The sequence below is a fragment of the Rhamphochromis sp. 'chilingali' genome (assembly GCF_963969265.1).
Source record: "Rhamphochromis sp. 'chilingali' genome assembly, chromosome: 17".
In the NCBI taxonomy this organism is placed as follows: domain Eukaryota; kingdom Metazoa; phylum Chordata; class Actinopteri; order Cichliformes; family Cichlidae; genus Rhamphochromis; species Rhamphochromis sp. 'chilingali'.
Window position 1 is genome coordinate 33,256,137 of NC_137944.1, and position 22,943 is coordinate 33,279,079.

General features: G+C 40.3%; 1 protein-coding gene across 1 annotated transcript; it reads left to right on the plus strand.

The window, feature by feature from the left end:
- Positions 1-83: 83 nt before the first annotated feature.
- On the plus strand, positions 84-21,346 carry LOC308385028 (gamma-enolase). Its single transcript, XM_080863745.1, has 13 exons — positions 84-169; positions 11,099-11,184; positions 11,494-11,589; positions 12,421-12,479; positions 13,392-13,461; positions 14,600-14,733; positions 15,039-15,130; positions 15,326-15,456; positions 16,041-16,238; positions 17,633-17,834; positions 19,261-19,369; positions 20,170-20,228; positions 21,170-21,346. Exons 2-13 carry the CDS (start codon positions 11,100-11,102, stop codon positions 21,237-21,239), a joined length of 1,305 nt encoding a protein of 434 aa, XP_080719871.1. The 5' UTR covers positions 84-169; position 11,099; the 3' UTR covers positions 21,240-21,346.
- The last annotated feature ends 1,597 nt before the right edge of the window (positions 21,347-22,943 follow it).

The following is a 22,943-nucleotide window of genomic DNA, read 5'->3' on the forward strand; positions in this document are numbered from 1 at the left end:
TCTGACACACACTCGCACATATATATCACCCCCTCCTTCTCTCCTCTTCTCTTCCTCCTCCCCTCCTGTTTCTCTCTCTCTCATCGCTCTGCCTCTCCAGTATTTTCTCAGTCGCCGTAAAAGGCAGAACTCACTCACACACACACACACACACACACACCGGCATCAGGTAAAGGCAGGAAATCCTCTCTTCCTCTTTGCATCTTTGTGTTCCTGCATCATTGTAATTGCGTGTCTTTTCTGTGTGCTGCATAGCGGATACAGAAGGTTGTGCACGAGAATGAAATGCTTCAGTTTTAGGTCTTACTGCATGTGTGTGTGAGAGGTCGTAGTCCAACTGTGTATGTGTGTGTGTGTGTGTAAGACCGGAAGTCATGCATGTGTGTGCATGTACTGAAAGATGTGTGTAAGCGTCAGTTTTAGATGTGTGTCTAAATGTTGCATTGTTGTGGCTTTCAAAAATGTGTGTGTGCGTATACAGGAGGAAGGAAATGATGTGTATTTGTCTGTGTGTGTTTTGGCAACATGCACATAATCTGTGTGAACAACCTCTTGCAAGAACGCATTGGTTTGATGTCTTGTGGCAGCTTGTGTGTGTGTGTGTGTGTGTGAGAGAGCTGCAGTTTTAGATACTAATTTGTGGTTTATTTATGTGTGTCATGGCTTTTTGTGTGTGTGAGCTGGTTTGTGAGAGGGGGAGGAGGGTTAAAGCTTTCAACTGTCATTATGAAGTGTAAGTGTGTGTGTGTGTGTGTGTGTTTGCTAGATGTGTTATGACAAACTATCTAACAGAAAATGTGTGTGTCTGTTTGCTGCCTGCATTTCCTTTGGTTTCTTGTAAAATGGCTGTCAAGTGTATTGCGTGTGTATTTGGTCATGTGAGTCTTGGCTGTAGGAATGCTATGTGTGTGTGTGTGTGTGTGTGTGTGTGTGTGTGTGTGTGTGTGTGTGTGTGTGTTTGTGTGTGTGTGTTTGTGTCTGTGTGTATGATCCTGCAGTCAATTACGTTTGAGTCCTCGGTACATCAACCGTGTATGTGTTTGATTGAGAGGCACAAATAGGTGTGTGTGTGTGTGTGTGTGTGTGTGTGTGTGTGTGTGTGTGTGTGTGTGTGTGTGTGTGTGTGTGTGTGTGTTAGTGCTTTTGCAGCAGGTACATTTATGAGTGGGGGTTGACAGAAGCAACAAATATTAATCAATAAATAAAGTACAGCAGTGAAAATTGATATGACATGAGATACAATGAGATGGTATTAAAACAACAATATTTCATAACTTGTCCTACATTCAGCTTTTACAGCAGGAATCATTATTTAATCATTCCAGGAACGCGTCCTCAAGGGAAAAGTAACAAACAATAACTGAAAAAAGGAAAGTTAAGGGTTTTGAAAGTCTTTACAGACTAGTGAAATGAATATGGGCGACCTGGTGGTGCATGCTGGCTTAAATGGCCTTAGGTGTGGATGTGAGGTGTCCGTGTGTGATGGACTGGTGATCTGGGTGTGTCTCACCTCTTACTGCATGAAAGCTGGGATAAGTTCCAGCTACGCTTTGTCAGTAAACTACAGAAATGGATGGATGAAGTATATATGATTAAAAAAATAGTGAGATATAGATTTTAATTGATTTGAAGCAGCGATAGATGTTTATTTTTTGCTGTTTGCATGTCACATTTCAAGCAAAAAGGATGAATGCATCATGCATTTGTCTTACTTTGTGGCTAGCTTCTCTCTTTATTGCAGCTGGTTTGTTGTTTTTCATCCTTTAACCAGCGAACATCTCAGAATGAAAGAAGCTCTATCTCGTGCATTTGAGCTTCCAGCATGAGCACCGTCCTGATGAGTTTATGGTCCCATCTTAAGTCGATAGTTTTAAGGCTGATTGAATACAACATGAGGCCTGTTTTGTATATTTCAGTAACAATTAGAGCCAAGGAGGACTGAGGGTAAGCTTTGCTGTGTGACCGACTAGTTGCTAGCCTACGCAGTGTCCATCGATTTCACAGTCAGCTCCATGACAGCTAGTTTTAAAAAGCTGACATGGCTCAGCTTCGGGCTTCACAGCGGGACTTCAGAAACCAGTGGGAGAGGCCATGGTTGCTTTGGAAATCTTATATTTACTGTATGTACATATAATGGCTTCGAGGCCTTTGTGGGATTGCACTTTGAAGTCTGTGACTTCCTGAGTTGAGTCTCCAGGTTCAGAGGTTTATGATTCTTGAGCATGTCACACTGGGAAATAGCCACTATGACGTTCTGCCAGTTTTACTTATATATCCAATAAGATCACAGGTCAAGTGAGAAGTAGCGTCATTTCCTCAGACTTCTATAGAGCCAGACATCTTTTTTTGAAACCACAGGATTTACCGCCTTCTGTGCTGACTCCACTTTCCAGAAAGAAAAGCTACGTCAGTCTTTGTCTACAGTCTAAGCACCATCAGCTGTTCCTCTCAAAGAGCCAAGGGTTAGGAGTAGCACATCAGTCAGTTTATCAATTTGGCACATTTACAAAAATGTTGTTTAATATGTTTTGTAATTTTAGACTGAATGAATAAAAGTGCATCCATCTATCTCAAAGGTATAGCATCTGTTTACACACTATAGTGACTCAACTTCCCTTGAGGGAGAAGAGGCATGATTCTGTAACATGAATCATTAACACTTCGTTTGCTTATGGTCGGAGTGGATCTGAGATTGTGAATCGAAGTCATATTGCACGATGATCTTTGTGTCTCAGGAAGACTATTTGTTACTGAAAATTTTAATCAGAATCAGCATACTTTATTAATCCCGAAGGAAATTAGGGAGTGTATCTCAAATTTCAGGATGGATGGATTCTTTATCATTGCACATATACAGCTGTATGAATAAATATTAAAGAGACTTTTATTTTTGTTTTTAAAAAATATGTTGAATCAATCTGAATGCAAGAATCCGTCTCCAGCTTTCCTTGGTGGGGTGATTTCCTGCTAAAATGTGTTTGTGTGATTCTACAGTCAATCTTTACTGTGTGTGTTTTCTGTCTGATGCTTTTTAATATGGCAGCACTGAAAAAAACCCAACATGTCTCTGATTTCTTGGAAAATGGCTGTACAGAGCGTGTGTGTGTTGGCAGCAGGAGTCAAATGCGTGTGCGTTTGTGTTTGATCCGACGCTTGATTGTGTTGTGGTCTGGTGTAACAGCAGCGCGTGTTCGGTTTCTGCATCTCCGGCTGCCTGCTGTGACGCGTGGGCGGACGTTAAGTGTGCGCGAGTACCTGCGATAATCGCCAGCTGAAGCTACATGTGTGTAAACGTCGACACATTATCAGCATTACATACAGTATGTGTGAGACTGCTTCACTTCCCAAGTGTGTGCCATAATCAGCCTTCTGTTCCCTGCCTTCCTCCTCCTCCTCCCCTTCATCCCTCCATCTCCCCTCTGTTCTCCAGCCAAACACAGTCATTTAATTATTTATCTTTCCCTCTTTTCTCCTCTTTTTATCTCTCTCTATCGCTCTCTCGCCCTCCCTCATTTCCACTCACTCTCCATTTTGTCCTTCATCACTCCCTCCCTCTCTCCTTCCTCCTGGCCATTCCCTATGTCTCTCTCTCTTTCAGTTTGCATATATTTAAAGCCACATTTTAGCACTTGTTCCTCTGTCTTTGCCTTTTTCTCTCCTTCTACGGCTGCTTTCATTTGTTTTGTTTACGTGTTATTTATGAAAATAAATGAACTGAAAGTGTTAAAAATAGACTGTAAATAATCAGGGCTTTCACTCACAGGAATAAATACTGACCTTTGCATCTGTTTGCTCTTTGCTGTATATAAAAGATGGCAGCATGAATTGCATCACCCAGTAATTTGTGCACTCCTGTTTGAAGCTTTTAGTTGGACATTTTGTCGCCTTGTGTTTTGGTGCCAGAATGAGTGATCCTAATTGGTTGAGAGCTACATAATTAGCTAATGCTAGCTAGCTTGGTTTGCAACCATAGACTATACATAAAAAAGATGTCTTGAAGTTCATTTAGAAATATGTTTACTATTAGTCCAGAAGGGAGATGAACCAGGGGATGTTTTCAGTGTGACTGACAAGGCATTAACCAGTAGGTGAGCAGCATGCACAGCCAGATGTTGTCCAGTTCCAAACCAGCTGAGACTTCATAGTGGGACTTCTTTAGTTACTGGGTGATGTCATGGTCACTACATTCATCTATTTATATAAAGTCTATGCCCGCGGCCCCCAACCATTTTTTGCACCACAGACAATATTTTCACAGACCGGCCTTTAAGGTGTCGCAGATAAATACAGCAAAATAAAATAAAATGACCAAGACAAAAACTGTGGTATTTTGTAAATATAATAATAAACATGAATTGACCGTGTAATTGTGTAACTTTATTAGCAGCGTCCTTAACATCCTCCTCTCTGCCCCTTAATGCTCTCTGGTCGCTATGGTAAAAACCCTGGAAACCATAAATTTCAAACCCGAGCCTCAACTCTCGCGGCCCGGTATAGACTCAACCGGTACCAGTCCGTGGCCCGGATGTTGGGCACCGCTGGTCTGTGCCATGAGTCAGTTCATGAGTCATATAAAACAGCTAGAGACCAAAATCATTGTAAACATGTTTATTTCTGCTGTAGAGATGAACGAGTTGAACACTGTAACATTGGAGTCCATGGGGAATGTCTCTGTTTGGAACCAGCCTCCAGTGGTCATCAGGGGACCTGCAGTTTTTGGCACTTAAGCGTTGCCTTTATTTCTCAGCCTTGATGGGTGCCATTTGATTAAAGTACAGTCTACACGGGCACATAGAGTAGGAGGGAAGGAAACAGATGGTAACGTTTGCCACATTAGCCATGCACCGTGCAATAACTAATGCTCCTGCGAAGTGGGAAAAGCCATCAAAGTCCTCAGCTCCTCAGCTGCTAGCAGTGCAGGAAGAACATTAGTTACGTTAGGTTTTGGATTGTGGAGCATTTTGAGCACCATTAAATTAGATCATTGTTCATTTATGCAGTCTGAGGGCTTTCAAATGGGAATTTGTTTCTTTTAGTGCTTCAAAATGTGGAATATCTTAGGTACAGAAAGTGGTTGTTTTAAATATTTTGTGAGTTTATGAAGAATTTGAGGGTAAAATGGGTAGGTGGTGTTATTTTTATAGGCTGTATTCTTCCTCTCGCTCATTTCTCTCCTTCTCTTCTGATGATTTTCATCACATCTGTCTTGCTCTTTTTCCTTTGATCCTTTTGTCCCTCCAGCCACATGCAGAGACACACAGAGTTGATGTTTTTCTATTTCTTTCCTTTCCTTGTGTGCCCTCATCTCACTCTCCCTTCTCCTCGTTCACTTCCTCTCTGGCATGCCCTCTTTTGGTGCTGGTACATTTTCTGCTGAGCTCTGCAGTCTCTGGTAGGTGTGGTGTGTTCATGGGTTCCATCCCTCTCTGCTGCTGCTGCTGCTGCTGCTGTAGAGCTTACGTAATACACAGCAACGTGCCCAAACAGCACCGGGCGAGATGGAGAGAGAACAAGAGCGAGGAGAGAAAAGAGGGATGGAAATGAGGGTAATGAGATAATCCCATTAAGGTAGTGACAGATCAGGAAGCAAGAACATGTGTGTGGATATGAGATTGCTGCATGCAGTTAGTAGTGATATTAATGCACAACTTACATTCAAATGTCTTTATATTAAAAGAATGCATCGCCTCAGACTATGAAACATAAACATAATTAGGTTTCTCGATGCATTAAGACACAAGTCTCTTTTCATTTGCAGGCTGTAGGAGGCACTGAAATATTTTTTCTCTGCATAAATGAGTGAAACCATGACTGGGAGGCCACACAGCAGATGACGCAAGACCTATATATCTGCAAGGCCCTTGAACAGTCCTGACACAATAATGCTATAATTAAATCTCCAGGCAGTCACTCGGTCGCCTTAGGAAAGCAAGTTTTACCTCGTGAAACTAAAACAGTTTAGATGAAAACTGGGGATTGTGGGGTTTCTGAGGAGGTATCTCATGCGCTGCTGCTCCAGCCCAGGGAGGAACTGTTTGGAAAAGTCTGCAGTACGGCAGGGTGGGGCTCCAAACAGCACCAAAACTTTAAAAAAGAAATAATTAAACCACCCACACATCCAGAGTGAGCTGACGCTTCAGTATGCTGGTGGCACCTTACAGTATCTGCTTTCTCTTCTGCTGAGCACCATTTATACACTTTACTCATTATGCTGACACTTTTATCTCCTGTGACTTACGAGTGTAAGAACTGAATAAGCATAAATTTTCATAAATGCCACAATAAACCAATGGTGAGGGGAAAATGGGTGGAAATAATGTCCCTGAGCTGCGCAGAGGAATCGTGATAGAGCAGTGCTGAGCGAAGGAGTCAGAGGACAAGAGGAGTAATGTGACTTTGCATTGGGTTAAAAGGAACACACAAGGGAAATGGTGTACCTGGTGGAAGAGAAAGAAGGTGACACCTGGAATTAAAAAAAGAAACAAACGCTGCCTGATGTTTGCAGGAAAGATTCACATAAGCAGAAAGGGTTTGCATTCAGGATGTGAGTCAGATAAATACCGGGGGAAATAACAGAGGAAGAAGAAAGATAGCACAAGGACATAAATTATATAGAGAAATAGAAAAAAGTGACAGAAATCACTTTTTAAAATGTGCTCCCACAGGAACACCGGCAGGTTAACTCGACAATAAAACGAATGAAGATAGGCCAAGGAGACCGTCTTTATTTATTTCACCTGGCTCGTTTTTCTGTTTATGTTTCTACAGTTGGGAGATTTGGTCTCATATTACATGTTAAGTATATTAAATCTCAGACTTTGGTTTATAACCTGTTAAAAAAAGTTAACCAATGAGTTCAGAGCATGTTGTGTAGATGACCTCATAATTAAAACAATCATTAGTTGCCACCATCATTTCATACAATTATTTTCCACCATGCTTAACAGCAGGACTCTGTTTCTTTGGTTGTTTGGAATCCTTAATATCAGCATTTTAAACACCTCCATGTTTTTCTTCTGGAACCAGCAGTGACCGTAGTTGGACTAAAGGGTGACCTGCTAACTGATCAACTAAGTCTAATTACATCCAAGTACCAGTCCTATAAAACACAACAATCAGACACATGTGGAGCACAAACCTTTTCAGACAGGATTCATCCGCAGTTAGAGGCTGCCTGTGTTTGCGCTGGTCGATGAAAGTGGCCGTGATCCTAACAGTGATGGCTTTAAAAGCATTTATCGTACTAGGCTCTAATCATATTATTTTTCATGTCTGCGCATGTCTGTTTGACAGGTTGCTGTAGTTTTACAATTTCACTGGCAGCTGGAAGCCGGTAAGCTACTGTAAACCTTTTACTGTAAAGCTCCTGTGAAGACTGCAAATTTCATTGTCTTTGCATCATTTCCAGTGACGTTACTCTAAATGGCATTTACAGAAAAACCTTCCCTTGCTGTAAATGTAATGGAATTGGAGTAGTGAAGACTTACTTTAATGAGACAATATTTTCCCACAATTCTTTGCCATTTATGATTTACATTCAAATTACTGCCTGTAGCTATGGCAGTGTCATAGTATTCAATCAGCAGAAATGAGCTACAGTGAGACTTTTGGAGCCAACTTTTTGGGGAAGTACAATTTTTTTAATTTGCATTTTTCAACCCCAACTTTTTTGAAAAGTACTCTCATCCCAGATCATACTCTCTGAAACATATTTAAATCTTAATATGACCACAATTTACACAACAATCATCACATTGTGTTAAATAAGACTGTGATATGAGTGTGATATGAGATACAGGGTGACTCAAGATTTCCAGAGAAAGTTGCTCTCTGCTGGTCTTTAGGTCTGGAAGCTTCTTCCATATTTCAGAGATAGAAAATTAAAGTGACATACCCTCTGTTGTGCATTCATACAACGTGGAGCTGATTTATCATTATTGGGATTCAATTGAACTTCTAAAACAATGTTGCCACATCTTATCTATACGTCTGTAACCAAAAAAGATGTATTGTACAGAGATATGAGGATGAGCTCTTCCTCCGAGCCTCCATATTTCTGTCAGTGCATCTGAAGAGGACAGCCTCGGCGCCAGGTTTCTGCAAGCTAGCTGGGAGCCAGATTTAGCTCACAGATCAATAAAGTATTCATACAGTACGGAGGGATGAGGACGGCATAAAAAGCCCCTTTTTGATGTATCACTGCAGTTACAACGCTGAGTGCCTGGACTGTCAATGAGAAGGAAGAGGGGAAACACCACCGCAGGAGAATAGAATTAATGAAAGCTTCAAATGCTCTTGAGGTTATGGCAATAATGTCACAGTGGTACAGAAATTAAAAATTCAACATCAAAGTGATGGAATACATTTTTAATCTTGTGCTGTGGAGTTCAGTCTCTCTGGCTGAGAAACAGAATTTGAAAGCTTTAAGTTAGTTAAGGGTACACGAGAGATTGAAAGGCCAGTGAAAGAGGCTCTCTTGGTTCTTCGTGAGCCATCTTTGACTTTTGTGTTTTTAAAAGCTGATATTTAAATCATCTTAATCGTATTCTAACATTTGCTCGACTAAAGGAAACCTCCTTCTCTCTGGTTTGCACAAAAAGTCACAAAACTCTTGCCTCCATCTAGTTCAGAGTGCAGCAGCTCGGCTTCTTTCTGGTTTTAGCAGATGGTATCACATCACCACAATCCTGGCTTCTCTCCACTGGCTCGAAAATGGGTTTGAAAATTGAAAAGATGGAATTAACATAAAAAACAAAGCGAACCATGAGGTGTAAAAGTAATACTGACAGCTGATAAAGGAGGGTTAATGCTTCCTTTATTAGCTCATTTAGCAGAGGATACACTAGACCATCCTTTATGAAAGGAAAGGAGATAATGTCACCCCGCAGTCGATGGTTACAGAAGTATAAATAACTTATTCACACCAAACAACATGAATGACAAGCAGTGCACATCATGTAAATGTTAATTATAAGTGTGCTTGCCATTGTCTGCCATAAGCTGCTGATATGTTTTGAACCTCAACAACAGGCTGTTAAACCCACAGCTGATCTCTGAGCATCACAGTGTGGTGATAAAATCTGCTTTTCTATTTAGTGTTACTTTAGTTGTTGCTTTATTGCCAGATTTTTAAACACCATGACAACAAGCATCAATCATCAGTGTGAAGGTTGACCTCTAAATTCAGATTCAAGTAAAAGCACTAAAAAAGCAAATAAACAAACCAACAAAACAAACATTTCAACCTATTAAAAGTTAAATACCAAGAGAGTTTGTGTCTTGTTGCACATAGCATCTGTACCAGTGTAACATACTGTATAGGCACATTCTGAGCGATAGTCCAATCACTCCTTCTGTATCTAATGCACATAACCACTTTTAACATGCATGGATTTAGAAACAGCATTAGCGTTCACGTGCTTTTTTTCTTCATGTTTTAATTCTTGCATTTAAACAGAACAAAGGTCCAGAAACAACCAGAAGAAAAGTGTTGGCTGCAGTGGCCTATTTCGAAGAATACCATGTAGTCAAGCTGTGTTTTTTCTTTAAGTGTCAGGTTGCCCACAGAGGAGCATCCTTCCAGCATTAGCACTGAAAGATTTTCCGAGATCTCTCTCCTGGGATACAAGAAGCAGCAGTAAACAGCAGCGGTAGAAGCCTAAAAAAGCTTTGCCAAGGTCAGACTGATGGCTAAAACCCCTGCTCAAAACCTTTTCTCTAGTTTCTTTATTGAAAGAGATCAAAGTTTTCAAAGTATATTAACTTAAATAGATCAGTGATCGGAAGGGTTATGAAGGCAACATCATTTTTACTTCAATCTCTTTTATGTATTAATGTATACATGTGTTTAATTGTTGGGGGTCTTACTGTCTGAACTGCATTTATACAAACACAGTCATTAAGTATTCATTATATATCATGATGCAGAAAAATACACAAACTCAAAGATTACTGTAAGAAAGGAAAGAAGTAATACCGTACGCAGTCGCACCAGTGTTCGTTTGATTACATTTTCCACTTTATATATTTTTCTTGGACTCTAATAAATTAGCTTTGCATGATTCCTCGATCAAAATAATCCTTTTGGATTTAAAGTGGACCTCAGTGCATCCTTTAATTTCATTCCAGTTTAGCTCCTCACCTTTAAACAAGCTCTCCTCTGATTGGCTGCCCCCCATAAACAGCAAGTTTGAACAGAAGGTGGGTGGAGCTTCTCTGCTCAAGCTACATGACAAATATATCACCTTCTAATGTAACATCTGCCACAAATTCATGATGTGAGGAATAAACTGATACTAAAACATTTCAAACAGGATCAAGCCCAGTGATTATAGCACCTATTCTCAGAGTTGTACTATTTAGCAAATGTTTTGAAAGGCATGTTGCATTTGTTGGGAGCTTTCTCTGTAGTAAATTAACAGATTGTTGGTGCCGTGGAGAATATTCCTGGCTGCAGGAGGCTGTGTGCAGGAGTAAAATAACAGAGCTTTCAAAGTAACAAAGGAAACTGTGAGCCAGCGAAACAGAGAGGGAGAAATCGGCGTGAAGAAAGAAAAAATAAGATCTATCAGGCTTTGATTCACAGTACTTGTTTGTATGATCAATGCCTCGCTAGTTTTGTTGACAATGAGAAAAATATAGCACATCACCACGAAACCAGAATAAATCAGCAGATTCCAGTCTGGATAAAAGCAGCGACGAACTGATGCATTATTTAAAACTCCTCTCTCTCCTACTGAAGTTTTTCTTTTTGCTGCTTCCAGAAACAGAAAAGTAACTGCAGTGTGTGTGTGTGTGTGTGTGTGTGTGTGTGTGTGTGTGTGTGTGTGTGTGTGTGTGTGTGTGTGTGTGTGTGTGTGAGAGAGAGAGAGAGAGAGAGAGAGACAATGCACTCCTCTGTAGTGAGCTTTGATTTCTGCATTGATGTTGCTCGCCGTCTCCCCTGGCAGGCTGCCGTGTGTTTGTGTTCACTGTAAAAATAGATCTTTTCATCCAGGAGCTGAAGTTTTCTGTGTTTCATCTCCTTGGTGCAGTTAAGGTGAAGTTATAAGTTAAAAACAGTTAACGGTGGGCTGTTTTTCTTGTCTGTGTCTTTCAGGATGTCGATCGTCAGCATAGTTGCCAGGGAGATCTTGGACTCCCGTGGAAACCCCACTGTTGAAGTGGACCTCCGCACAGAAAAAGGTGACCGCTAAAGAGCCTGTCTGAAAATGTCACAGGAAGAAAATAACACAATCTTTACCACCAGGAAAGCAGCTCACACTTACCATGCCAGAAAGCTAAAAAATAAAAATAAAAATGCAGAGCTTGGTAGTTTGAAGCAGCTGTTTGGGACATCAAATCCCCTTCAGCTGGCCTGTAAAATGAAGCTGAGCAACTGCAGGGATTATTAAGAAATGACACAAGGCATAGGGAAAGCAGTCTGAGATGAAGACTTGTCTAATATCTATCATATCAAAACCTTAATTCTTTCTCTCTTAATTCGTTTTCCAGGTCTGTTCAGGGCTGCGGTGCCCAGCGGAGCATCCACGGGGATCTATGAGGCTCTGGAGCTCCGAGATGGAGACAAGAGCCGCTACAAGGGCAAAGGTATGAAGATGCATCAGCTGAGCTTGCACAGACCGTTACATTCGATGAGAACTTAAAGCTGCATTCAGTATTTATGACCACAAGAGGGCGAACAATGAAGAGATCACTGACTAACAGAAACAGAGTGCTGTTTTCAGTGACTAGTGCTGCATTTATATGATACCAACACACTTCACATTTTATAAAAACCCTACAAAACAAAATAAAAACATAATAGACATAATATAGATTTTTATAAAAGCTTTATATACCCAACAAAAGTAAAAATACTTAAGAAGAAATAAGCCAGATGTGTTGACAATGACAAAAATATAGAACATTCAGAGACCTTTAAAGTATAAATTACAGTTTTCTAGAAGCTTTCTTTAATTCAGTGTTTGTGACGCTGAGAAACTCTTTGTCCTGTCGACGTATTCCTCTCACAAATAGTTTTGCAGTGTAGATGTTTGGACATCTTATTTTTATTCATAATATGACGCTAAAATGCCACAAAAGTCTTGATAAAGTCCAGCATTTTAAATTTGTCTAACAAATCATTTTTACTGCTGGCGAACACTGAAAGACACTTCAGTGACTATAAAACAGCCATTAAGGCTGCGGTGCTCACCTAACCTTCAAACAAATGAATCCACAGTAAATCTCACCCTAGAGTTGCTGCAAAAGCAATCAGTGCTGATATGAAAATATTTCCAAGTAATTTGGAAGAACACTAATAGATAAAACTGTGCTCTGTTTTCACTACAATTTAACATTATTTGTTATTGATAATTCACGTGTTCACCTCACGTTTTTGTGATGCTGTGCGTCTGATTTCCTTCTTTGTCACTTTAGGTGTTTTGAAGGCAGTTGGGCACATCAACGATACTCTGGCTCCAGCCCTTTTAGCCTCTGTAAGTCCTCACATCACTTATTATACTATAGAGGATTAACGTCAATCTTAAACCTATTTTTTGTTATGTACTCAGTTTAATATAGTACTTTCTTAATCGAACTGACCGCTCAAAATAATTTTCAGCTACAAGCACTCTGTGATTCCTGTGAGCTGAAACAACAGCTGCAAACATCTGCATTAAAGCAAGGATTTCTGCTTTTTTCCCATTATGATGGGAGTGAAAGGGGATATCTTTCATATGGTCATCTCACACACAGATGCCCCACCCACATCCTGTTCTGAGCAGCAGCCAATCAGACAAAAGTTGGCTTAAAAGAAGGAAGAAAATAGCCAAAACATCCAAAACAGCTTGATTATCATGATTATTGTGACCTTTTGATCACACTAAGCTGCTTTAGTTGGAAATAATGGAGCTGGAAATAAATATAATAGGTTCCCTTTAAAGGGAAATTTAATTACCATTATGAATGTCTTCTAATTAATCATTGTGTTGGGAGCCGTGCATTAAAAACTGCACACGTGTTTGTGTGTCTCCACATTTTATAGCCTTAATTAATTAGCTGTTTGAGTTATTGAGGCTGAAAATGTTAAGACTTAAAATGTGAATAATTGTCTTGGAACAAACAATTATCATCAGACGACAGCTGATGGATTACCATACTGACTATTTAGTAACTCCAGAAGTGGATTTTATATGTGGTAAATGTTCCCAATATGTCATACTGGTGGGATGTTACACTTTTTAAATAACAAAGCATGGTAGTTTAGCCTACATAATGAGTGTTTGTCTTATTATGGAAAAACGATCTCATGTCTTTTACATTTACTGCAACTAAATGTATGTATGTAACACGTATGACTGTAGACTATATGTGAATATCACCACTTATTGTTCTGCTTTTGTCTGCAGGGCATCAGCGTGGTGGAGCAGGAGCAGCTGGACAACATGATGATCGAGATGGACGGCACAGAAAACAAATGTGAGTTGAAACCCGACAGGAGCAAATCAAGATGACTAACAGCACATCATCAGAGTCTAGCAGCCAGCTGGAAATCTCCCCGTTTCTGCAGCTCAGCATCCATTCGTGTGAAGTCACACACATTTTGAAAAATGCTTTGCGCCGAAGGTTTGTCACAGAGCGCTTTGCAGAGCGACGAGGGGCATAAATACAGATTGAGCAAAGAGATTTGTGTTCCAAACAAGCTTTGGCACGATCAATGCAAACTCACATCTTTAATAAATAAATGCAGTGCTCATTTATTATAATTTAAAATCATGTTCAGGCAGCAGTGTAATCAGCCCTCAAAGTAATGTCGTTTGGGAGAAATTAATCTCCGCCAGCACGGAAACCTGTCAGACTGAACTGCAGCTGAATGTATCGGCTTTCAACGACAAACATGCTTATACCCAAAGAGCCGTGGCATTTCACTTTGCTTTAGTTTTTACAGCTACACAAATTTAAACTCATTTTTTAAATCTATGTTAAAAAATAGTGAGATAATCTTTTTAAATTAAAGCAAAAGATAAAAGAATTTAAAGCAACAACATATCGAGGAATAAATTGTGTTTTTCAAAAGAATAACAAAATGTAAGGTAGCATGAAAAAAATGTCAGTAAATAGAATCTGATTTGAATTATGGAATCTATATCAGAAATGCTAAAGTTTGAGTTTAAAGGTTTAACTTTTAACTCTTTAAAAATCATGTAAATTTGAATGGATCCAATACTCACTACAAAATGTTGCAGCTACAGTCGTAAGGTGACAGATACTTCTGGATGTAGGCTTAATCCAGGAAAAATCCAGGAAAATGGCTGTAAATGGAATCTTACCTGCCAAACTTGGTCATGCCAAATACGATCTACATTTAACATTATTTATTTAAAGTTTACTGAAGAAAACAGCATTAATCATCATAAAACCCCCACATCTACCTGTGTGTCAAAGAGGCCACGCTCCTATAATGTAGCCAGGTTGTAAACATGCTTTTTCTGCTATAAAATTGGACCTTTAACAGGAACCGACTCCTTAAAATAGTTTTTCAGGGTAAGTGAACTGAGACACTAGACACTGTGGATGCTAACACCCATCACTTTCTCTCTTATGACCTTTCAAACAGCCACGTTTGGGGCCAACGCCATCCTGGGAGTGTCTCTAGCCATCTGTAAGGCTGGCGCAGCAGAGAAAGAAGTCCCCCTGTACCGCCACATAGCCGACCTGGCTGGAAACACAGAGCTGGTGCTGCCGGTTCCTGTAAGCATTTAAATCACTGCAGAACACCTACAGTGCTGTGGAAACATTCACACGGCACCTTGTTGTTCAGTATGTCACTGAAGGATTATTAGAACTCCATGTAATGTAACATTTCATATATTTAATGCTTCTGTTTACACCACATTTAAATACTTCTGCACACTGGCAAGACGTTTCTACTAAAAGTCGTTTTGATTAGTTGCTATAGAAACACAGAAAGTGATGAATTCGAGGACCTTTAATCGTTTTTAAAGCCTTCTTTCTGCCTTTTTGTTTCCTTTCCTCTTCTTTTCTCTTCTCTTCAGGCCTTTAATGTGATAAACGGAGGATCTCATGCAGGAAACAAACTGGCCATGCAGGAGTTCATGGTGCTGCCAGTTGGGGCTGAATCTTTCAAGTAGGAATTCACCTTTAAAAGCATTGACTGTTCATAAAAGTCTGATTTCTCAGCTGCTAGATTTATTTGATTTAATGCATTTCTCGTTAAATCATCCTGCTTTGTTGTTTTTGAAACCACAGCTGGTGTTGCTCCTTGCCTCCTTGTTCTTGCATCCTGTCACAGTCATTAACAGGTATCTCTTCTGTCTCTCAGGGAGGCGCTAAGGATAGGATCAGAGCTCTACCACACACTGAAAGGAGTCATTCAGGAGAAATACGGCCAAGACGCCACCAACGTTGGAGACGAGGGAGGATTTGCTCCCAACATCCTGGAGAACAGTGAGGGTGAGGAACAGATATTTGAATAATTAACAATATGTTTGGGTCTGTTTGCAGCAGCTTTTAAGCCACCTTCTTTAACTGGAGTGGGAATCAGTAGATAGATCTGGGAAAGCTTTGATTATGGAAAATTTCTGTAAACATGATCTTTACTTGACTTCCATTGGTAAACAAAACAAAATCTAAAATGGAATATTTACTGACATGTAAGTTTAATATTACTTAATAGGTTCAGTCATCAGAAATGCTTTAGATGTTTTCCACCTCTCAGTACTGCCTGTCTGCAGCCTGAGAAGCTAACTCATACAGAAGACACGTTTGAGCCTAATCTGGCCTACTTTCAGCACTTACAGCTCAGTTATAGTACTCACACAGTTGTGGCCAAATATGGACCAAACATACCTGAGATGTGGCCCATATATAAATTGGACCTGAGTCAACGCTGTCAGTCAAAGCTAAATGTGGCCCTTCCACGTGGACCACATTTGGGGCAAACATGCCTGCCTACCCGAGAAGCCTGGGGGCAAAAGATTCACTCCATTCCTTATTTTATATCCCCCCCCCCCCTTGTCTCTTTCTTTGTTCTTCAGCTCTGGATCTGCTGCAGACAGCCATTGAGAAGGCTGGCTTCACAGAAAAGGTAGTAGTCGGGATGGACGTTGCCGCCTCGGAGTTTTACCGTGAGGGGAAGTACGACCTGGACTTCAAATCCCCACCAGATCCAGAGCGACACATCACTGCAGAGGAACTGGCTGACATCTACCAGGGCTTCGTCAACAGCTACCCAGGTTTGCTTATTTAAATTTGTACAAAACTCAACCAGTGTTTGGTTCAATGCAGTTCAGTCAATGTCAAATGGTTAAAAAAGTAGTTCTTTATCTAGTGATAAAATAAGTTAATGTGACATAAAGGTGAAATGCTTATTTCTTCAGTAGTGTTGCTGGACTGCAGAAACACGACATGCTTTTAAATCCAAGGTTGCTGACTCTATGAAACCCAAAGAAAAACGGCTTGGCCTTTTAGCTAGCTGACATTTTCAGCTGACTTAATGATTTGAACACAGGACTTCAGGGCCAAATGCTTTTATCTCCACCCTTGTTTACGCATTGGGACGGTGAAAATTCAGCATTTTCTCCATTAGTGGATTACTCTCAGGCTCAGTAAAATTTCTGGGGTTTTTTCGGGGTACTTTTAGGTGGATATTTCTGCTTTATTATTTTCCCTAAAATAATACAGAAGAGATACAGAAACCCTTCAACAATAATAAAGACAATAATAAGGCCAACTGGATTTGGAGGATTTACAAGTATTACAGGTGATATGAAGTTTGTAGAGAAGTCACTTGGAGGGGTGACTACTATCAATGTCAAACTGGATTAAACTCTGTTGCATTAGTCCTTCTCCAGATGAGGCTGACTTTTTTCTGCCGCTGTTCTCTGCAATAACGTTTAATGTCCCCTCTATGACCCATTATATTTTTCCCCATTTAAGTATGTAAGTAAAGATTTATTTATTTCACAGACAGGCAGTCACAAAGGGCTGTGCACAAAGATAAAAATAAACAGAACGTTAAGTAACAAAGTAGACAATATACACAATATAAATACAATAAATACAAATGTAAAAATAAAATCTATCATATATAAACAGCTTCAGCAGTAGAAGCTCAAATGAAACACTGTAAGACTTAAATGGTAAAATCAGTGAGTGCAGAAGTAATCCCTGTGAGCCGAGCTCTGTATGATGTCATTGAGAGAGGACATGTAATCAGATCCATTCATCCATCTTCTTCTACGAATCCGAACTCTCATGGGGCGAGAAGAGAGATAAATAAGGGTTGTTTTGATTCCAAGAATAGCTCTGTGTAACCAGTTGTGCCATGTGTCTCACTTCCTGTAGGGATCTTTTTACTCTGTAACACTCATCTGATCTGGCCTGAAAAGACCTGTGAGTTGTCTGCTATGTGATATACTTTGAAAAGTCTAAAAACGGAGTTCAGGGCAGCTGAAAGAGTTCCCTTTATACCACTTAAATGATGATATCTTGAAATTGTCCAATAATTTCAAGGACTTGTGTTGTGTTATCTGAAAAATTACATTATTGGTTATTATTATTAAATCACTAGTTAGCACTAGCAGTCCCTCTATTGATGAGTAACAGACCTCTCTTTTTTCACTTCCAGTGGTGTCCATCGAGGACCCGTTTGACCAGGATGACTGGGAGGCCTGGTCGCGCCTGACGGCCCAGGTGGGGATCCAGGTTGTTGGGGATGACCTGACGGTGACCAACCCCAAGAGAATAGAGAAAGCTGCTGAGGAGCGAGCCTGCAACTGCCTGCTGCTCAAAGTGAACCAGATCGGCTCTGTCACCGAGGCCATACAGGCGTACGTCTGCTTAGTCCACAGTTCAATGAGAAATTTCAGTGTGGACACGATTCACATTGTGGAAATAAAAACAAGGCCATTTAATAAATGAAAGAAGTTACAAATTCTTACATATTGGGTATTTAAAGATCCATAAATTCAATTTGTCACTGACACAGTGTTGTCCTGGAGCTACAGAGTAACCCTCCACCCCCTCAGGCAGGTCCGTGACCTCGAAGCCTCGGATTGGCCGAACAGCGCTTTCAATCTTTGCTGAGGTGACAGAGAGAGGCACAGCTGTCCAGCTGTCAGTCAAAGATGTGGAAATATAGACACACACATACCCAGTGGATGTCGCTATAGTGTCAGTCACATCGGTCATTACCTGTCAGCCATGTTGGCCTTGTTCCATTTATGGCGGATAAATGAAGGACAGGAAGTGACAGAAGATGTTTAGGATAAGGTTCAGCTATCGGTCAGACATACTGCTGACGTGGGTTGGCACTGCTGCGTATGTTTCTGTACACTTGATGATAAATTTGTGAAGAGTGTGTTTGCTCCAGTCTTGGATGTGTGTATCATCTATAACAGACTTACCAAACTGTCACTCAGGGTTATGAAGCCATCAGTCACAACAGTGTAGCTGGATTAGAGCAGGAGGGGAGGAGGGAGATTAAATGATAGACACAGAGCTGATGACAGTAAAGGTGATGTATTACATCCATCACATGAAAAGCTTCCTGCATCGTGAATCTGATACATTAGCTACTTTTTTTTATAGCTCACGCGAACCCCGAGGGGGCAATACACTTTATGTCTTAATCTTCATGTTGTTAGCAGGTTAACATGCGAGATGAGCCGCAGTTACAAATGAATTATATCAGATTAATTAACTTGTCCAATTAGCACAGCGCAGTTAATATATGCAGCACAGTGTGGCATCAGTGTGTAGAGGGAAGGTGAACTATGTGCTCCCACGACCTTCAGTGCTGCCTCGTACTGTGCTACAGTGGTTAGCATCCAACCCTCTTCAGTAGTCCACCTAAATAAAAAGTGACTCTTAGTGGTCGCTTTTAGGGATTTATGTCATTGTTGGATTTTAGGGTTGAAAGAAAGCAGAGTTTAGCCTTTCTTGTAGGCATAGCTAAAATTATGTTGTCTCTTGGCTTTTTATGTTCTTGTCCCACAGTGTCAAACGTTACCCAGTGAACATTTCAACACCGGGAAACCGCTGTCTGACTGTCTTTTGTAGCTGTCTAGTTTTGGTTAGAGAAAATTTAAGTTATGACGGCTTTGGAGATGTAACTTTGCTATCAGGTAGAGATCTTTCTTAGCAAAGGGAGGTTTGTCTATGGGAACAGTTTTATTATCAATTATTATCCTTTTATCAATTGGAAGAAAATGAAAATGACTAACAGAGTGCTTTGAAACAAACTTTGTCCTTCAGGTGTAAGCTGGCTCAGGCAAATGGTTGGGGTGTGATGGTCAGCCATCGCTCAGGAGAAACAGAGGACACCTTCATTGCTGACCTGGTGGTGGGACTCTGCACTGGACAGGTAAGTTTAGAAGCTGACTCCAACGTTCAAGTCTCTCCTCCAAACCAAAGTCAATGTTATGGCTGATGTAGATATAGGTTTCAGGTTTTTGTCCTTGTAAGGATGTAAGAATCCACAATCGTTTAGCTATTGTTTTTTTTCTTGTTGCCTTTAAAATGTCAGTAAACTAAACTTACAGTGAATATTAAGTTTTGTAAGTTTGTTTTAAATATATAAAATAAATTGTGAAGTAAACTGAACAAGATAAAATAAAGATATTAGTGCATTTCTTCATGAGAAATTTAACTTCAGCCTTATATTGTTTTGTATTATTCTTTAGACTAACTGACTATAAGTGAATGGAACTAAATGTCTAAAATAATTATCAATTCTCTTGGCTTCTAAACACAGAAACACACATTTTATTTTATCTTTTGCTAATACAGTAACAATAAGCAATTTAAATAATTTTCTCTTATGACCTTAATTCTTTAGTATGACCTTTAGCCCATAAAATATTAGCATTGTGCTAATGCATGCTGATAATTACACAGCTGAAGTGCAGGTACACCACAATACAAACTTCCATATTTGTACAAAGAAGCTGTTTAGGGTGGCTGAATGATGCTATCCTCTAGCTAAACTTCTCGTTCACCTCACTAAATTTACATTTTTGGGCTACAGCTCCACAACTGTCCAGCTTCATTCTGAACTATCATTCAAGTGTTTCCCTGTGAAGCCAGAAGTCCAGAGAGTTCTTGGTGTTATATTTTAATATTCTGTTGGTCACCTGCAGGATAATGTTTATCTTACTGTTGCAGATTAAGACTGGCGCCCCCTGCAGATCTGAGCGGCTGGCCAAGTACAACCAGCTCATGAGGTCAGTGTGCTGCAGACAGAGAGGTCTCTCTCTCTCTCTCTCTCTATATATATATATATATGTATATATATATGTATGTATTTAATGTGAAAACATTTTGAATCTAGAATTAAAATAACTCCAAAAACAGTCCTTTTCTTCAGTATTTACTCATGAATTCCTAATTGGTCCTCTGGCCTGTTGAATGTTTAGTAGCCCCTTTCTTTTAGCTCCAGATCAGGCGGCAGCATTACAGTGCAGCTCCTCAGGTGCCTGCTCTGTCCTAGTGCTTACCATCAGAGAGCTAATTGACATGACAGGCGACAGGAGCGCTGGTGTCACCCCATGTGCCCAAGCCAGTCAGTGGCAGGGGGAGGTGGGAGGAGGAGACAGGAGGGAGGGAGATTGGATCGGCTCAGCGGTGTAATCCCATTGGACTGCTGAGGACCTGTTAAGGGTGCAGAGACTTAACGGGGGCATTAACGAGCAATAAATGCTAATCAGCGCAATCGAGCGTGAACACACACACGTGAGAATCTGTTGTGCAGCAGGTAGATGCTGTAACATGAGCTTTTTAACAATGGAAAAACTGAGTTGTGATTTGCATTTTCGCATACATCCTGTTTTATTTTTTATATGACCAATGATCTTCTAAAGTTGATTATTTTGCTTTTATCTAGGGATATAAATGGATTATTTTGCCTGCAGCTGTGGTGCAGTGACGTGGCAGCTTGTCAGATTTTTGTTGATTTGTTGAAGTTTTTATGCAAAGCAGATTATAAGTAAGAAGGCTGTGCTGGACATGCAGATATTATTTTCAATATATATGATCACATGTCGCCAGTGCAAAGAATATAAACTCTTCCTGGTTACAGGCTGACCTTATGAAGAAGAACAGAAATTATTTCCTTCAAAAACAATTAAAAAATGTTGTTTTTGTTTCTGTCTTCCTGCCACTGTAGGATTGAGGAAGAGTTGGGCGACCAGGCTCGCTTTGCAGGCCATAACTTCAGGAACCCCAGCGCTCTGTGAAACTGACTGACGAATGACTTGCAATGACACACACACACACACACACACACACACACACACACACACACACACACACACACACACACACACACACACACACACACACACACACACACACAAGGAACGAGCCATGTATAAGGACAGATTACAGATAAGCAAAAGAAAATAGCTAAAAATAACTAAATAAATAAATTATGCACTGAACTTAAAGGTAGGGAGATGAAACTGTATGCACACACACACACACACTCACACACACACACAGTGAGCAGATGCAACACGTGTAACGCACATGCAGGGGAATAACATAAAATCTGAATATTTATAAGCCAGACATGCACTGTTACTGTAGTTTTAAAGGAGTAGTTTATGTACAGCCAGAGGACAGACCTGCAAAAATAAAGATTAACATTGTAAACACAGAGAAATTAATGAGTAAAGATATCAGAAAACCATGAAGACTAATGCTCGCAACTGACAGAGAACGATGCATTTGTAAGGAAAGCAGCAGTTTCAGGGATGGAGTGAGGCTAATAACTACACACTGTAAACACCTGAACACTTACACACTCTGCTATGTCACACTCTTACCTGGACACTCGAGTACCTGCACTCCTCCCACTTCTGTCCTCTTCTTTCTCTCTATTTTCGTCTCCTTGTTCTTCTTGTCGTGTCTGTCTCTCGGTTCCAGTTGCTCCCTTTTCTTCTCGCCCAGACGTGATTCTGATTATTTGTCCTTTGTCCATGCTTGAGATCCTGCCTCTTTCTCAGAGAAAAAGAAGATAGAATATATGAACCCCGAGTCCCTTTGTTCCTTCGGTTCCTCCTGAATGTCTTTAGAATAGCTGTGATCAAAAAAAGAAGAAAGAAAAAAAAAACACTTAAAGAGAACGCTTGTCATTGAAAATAATGTGAAAATATGTGAAATAAAAAAGATGGTAATTTACAATTTCAAACACAGCTGAAGGAGTTTTGTCGTTTTGTGTCTGAATCTTTTTTTCAGTGAAATGTCAGAATATGAGCATGTGGAGGTTTTTTTGTATTTTTTACAACTTGTTCAGCTCAACAGCCAACGAGCTCTGCCAGGGTGAGGCATCTGTTTTCCCTCAGTCCGCAATTCACACAATTCACCGCTTATTTTACAGTAAGCATGTGAGCAATGCAGTCAAACCTGCACACATTGATCACTAACGGGTCATCACTCAAACTGTGAAGATCAAGATCACATTTGGTGATATACTCGCAAAAGCTGTGAATTGTGATGAATATGAGCTCCTACTGATCTTCTGGTTTTTAGGTCCCAGTTTAGTTCAGTAAGTTATGTATTTTGCTATTTGATGTGATAATATTTAAAACTGCAAACTGGCTTAAAACTATAGCATCTGCTTGGGGAACTTATAATCAATATACCTTCGACAATACAGGAGACTTTTTTCCATGAAATTAAAATTGTACCATTAACATGTGACTGAAGGACCAACGGTGTTCAGCCATTATTTTGTTGCTCCAGTCCGTCCACGTTTCTTCTGAGAGCTCAGCTTTATCCTCTGGTGACGACTGCTATCATGGAGTCATGAAGGGAGCTCCTGGAGGGCAGTGCCTCCATTCAGAGGAATCACTGAGAGGATGGAAACAATGTCACCTGATGGAACATCTACGATCTCTGGCCATTTCATTAGGTACATCAGTTCAGCTGCGTGTTAA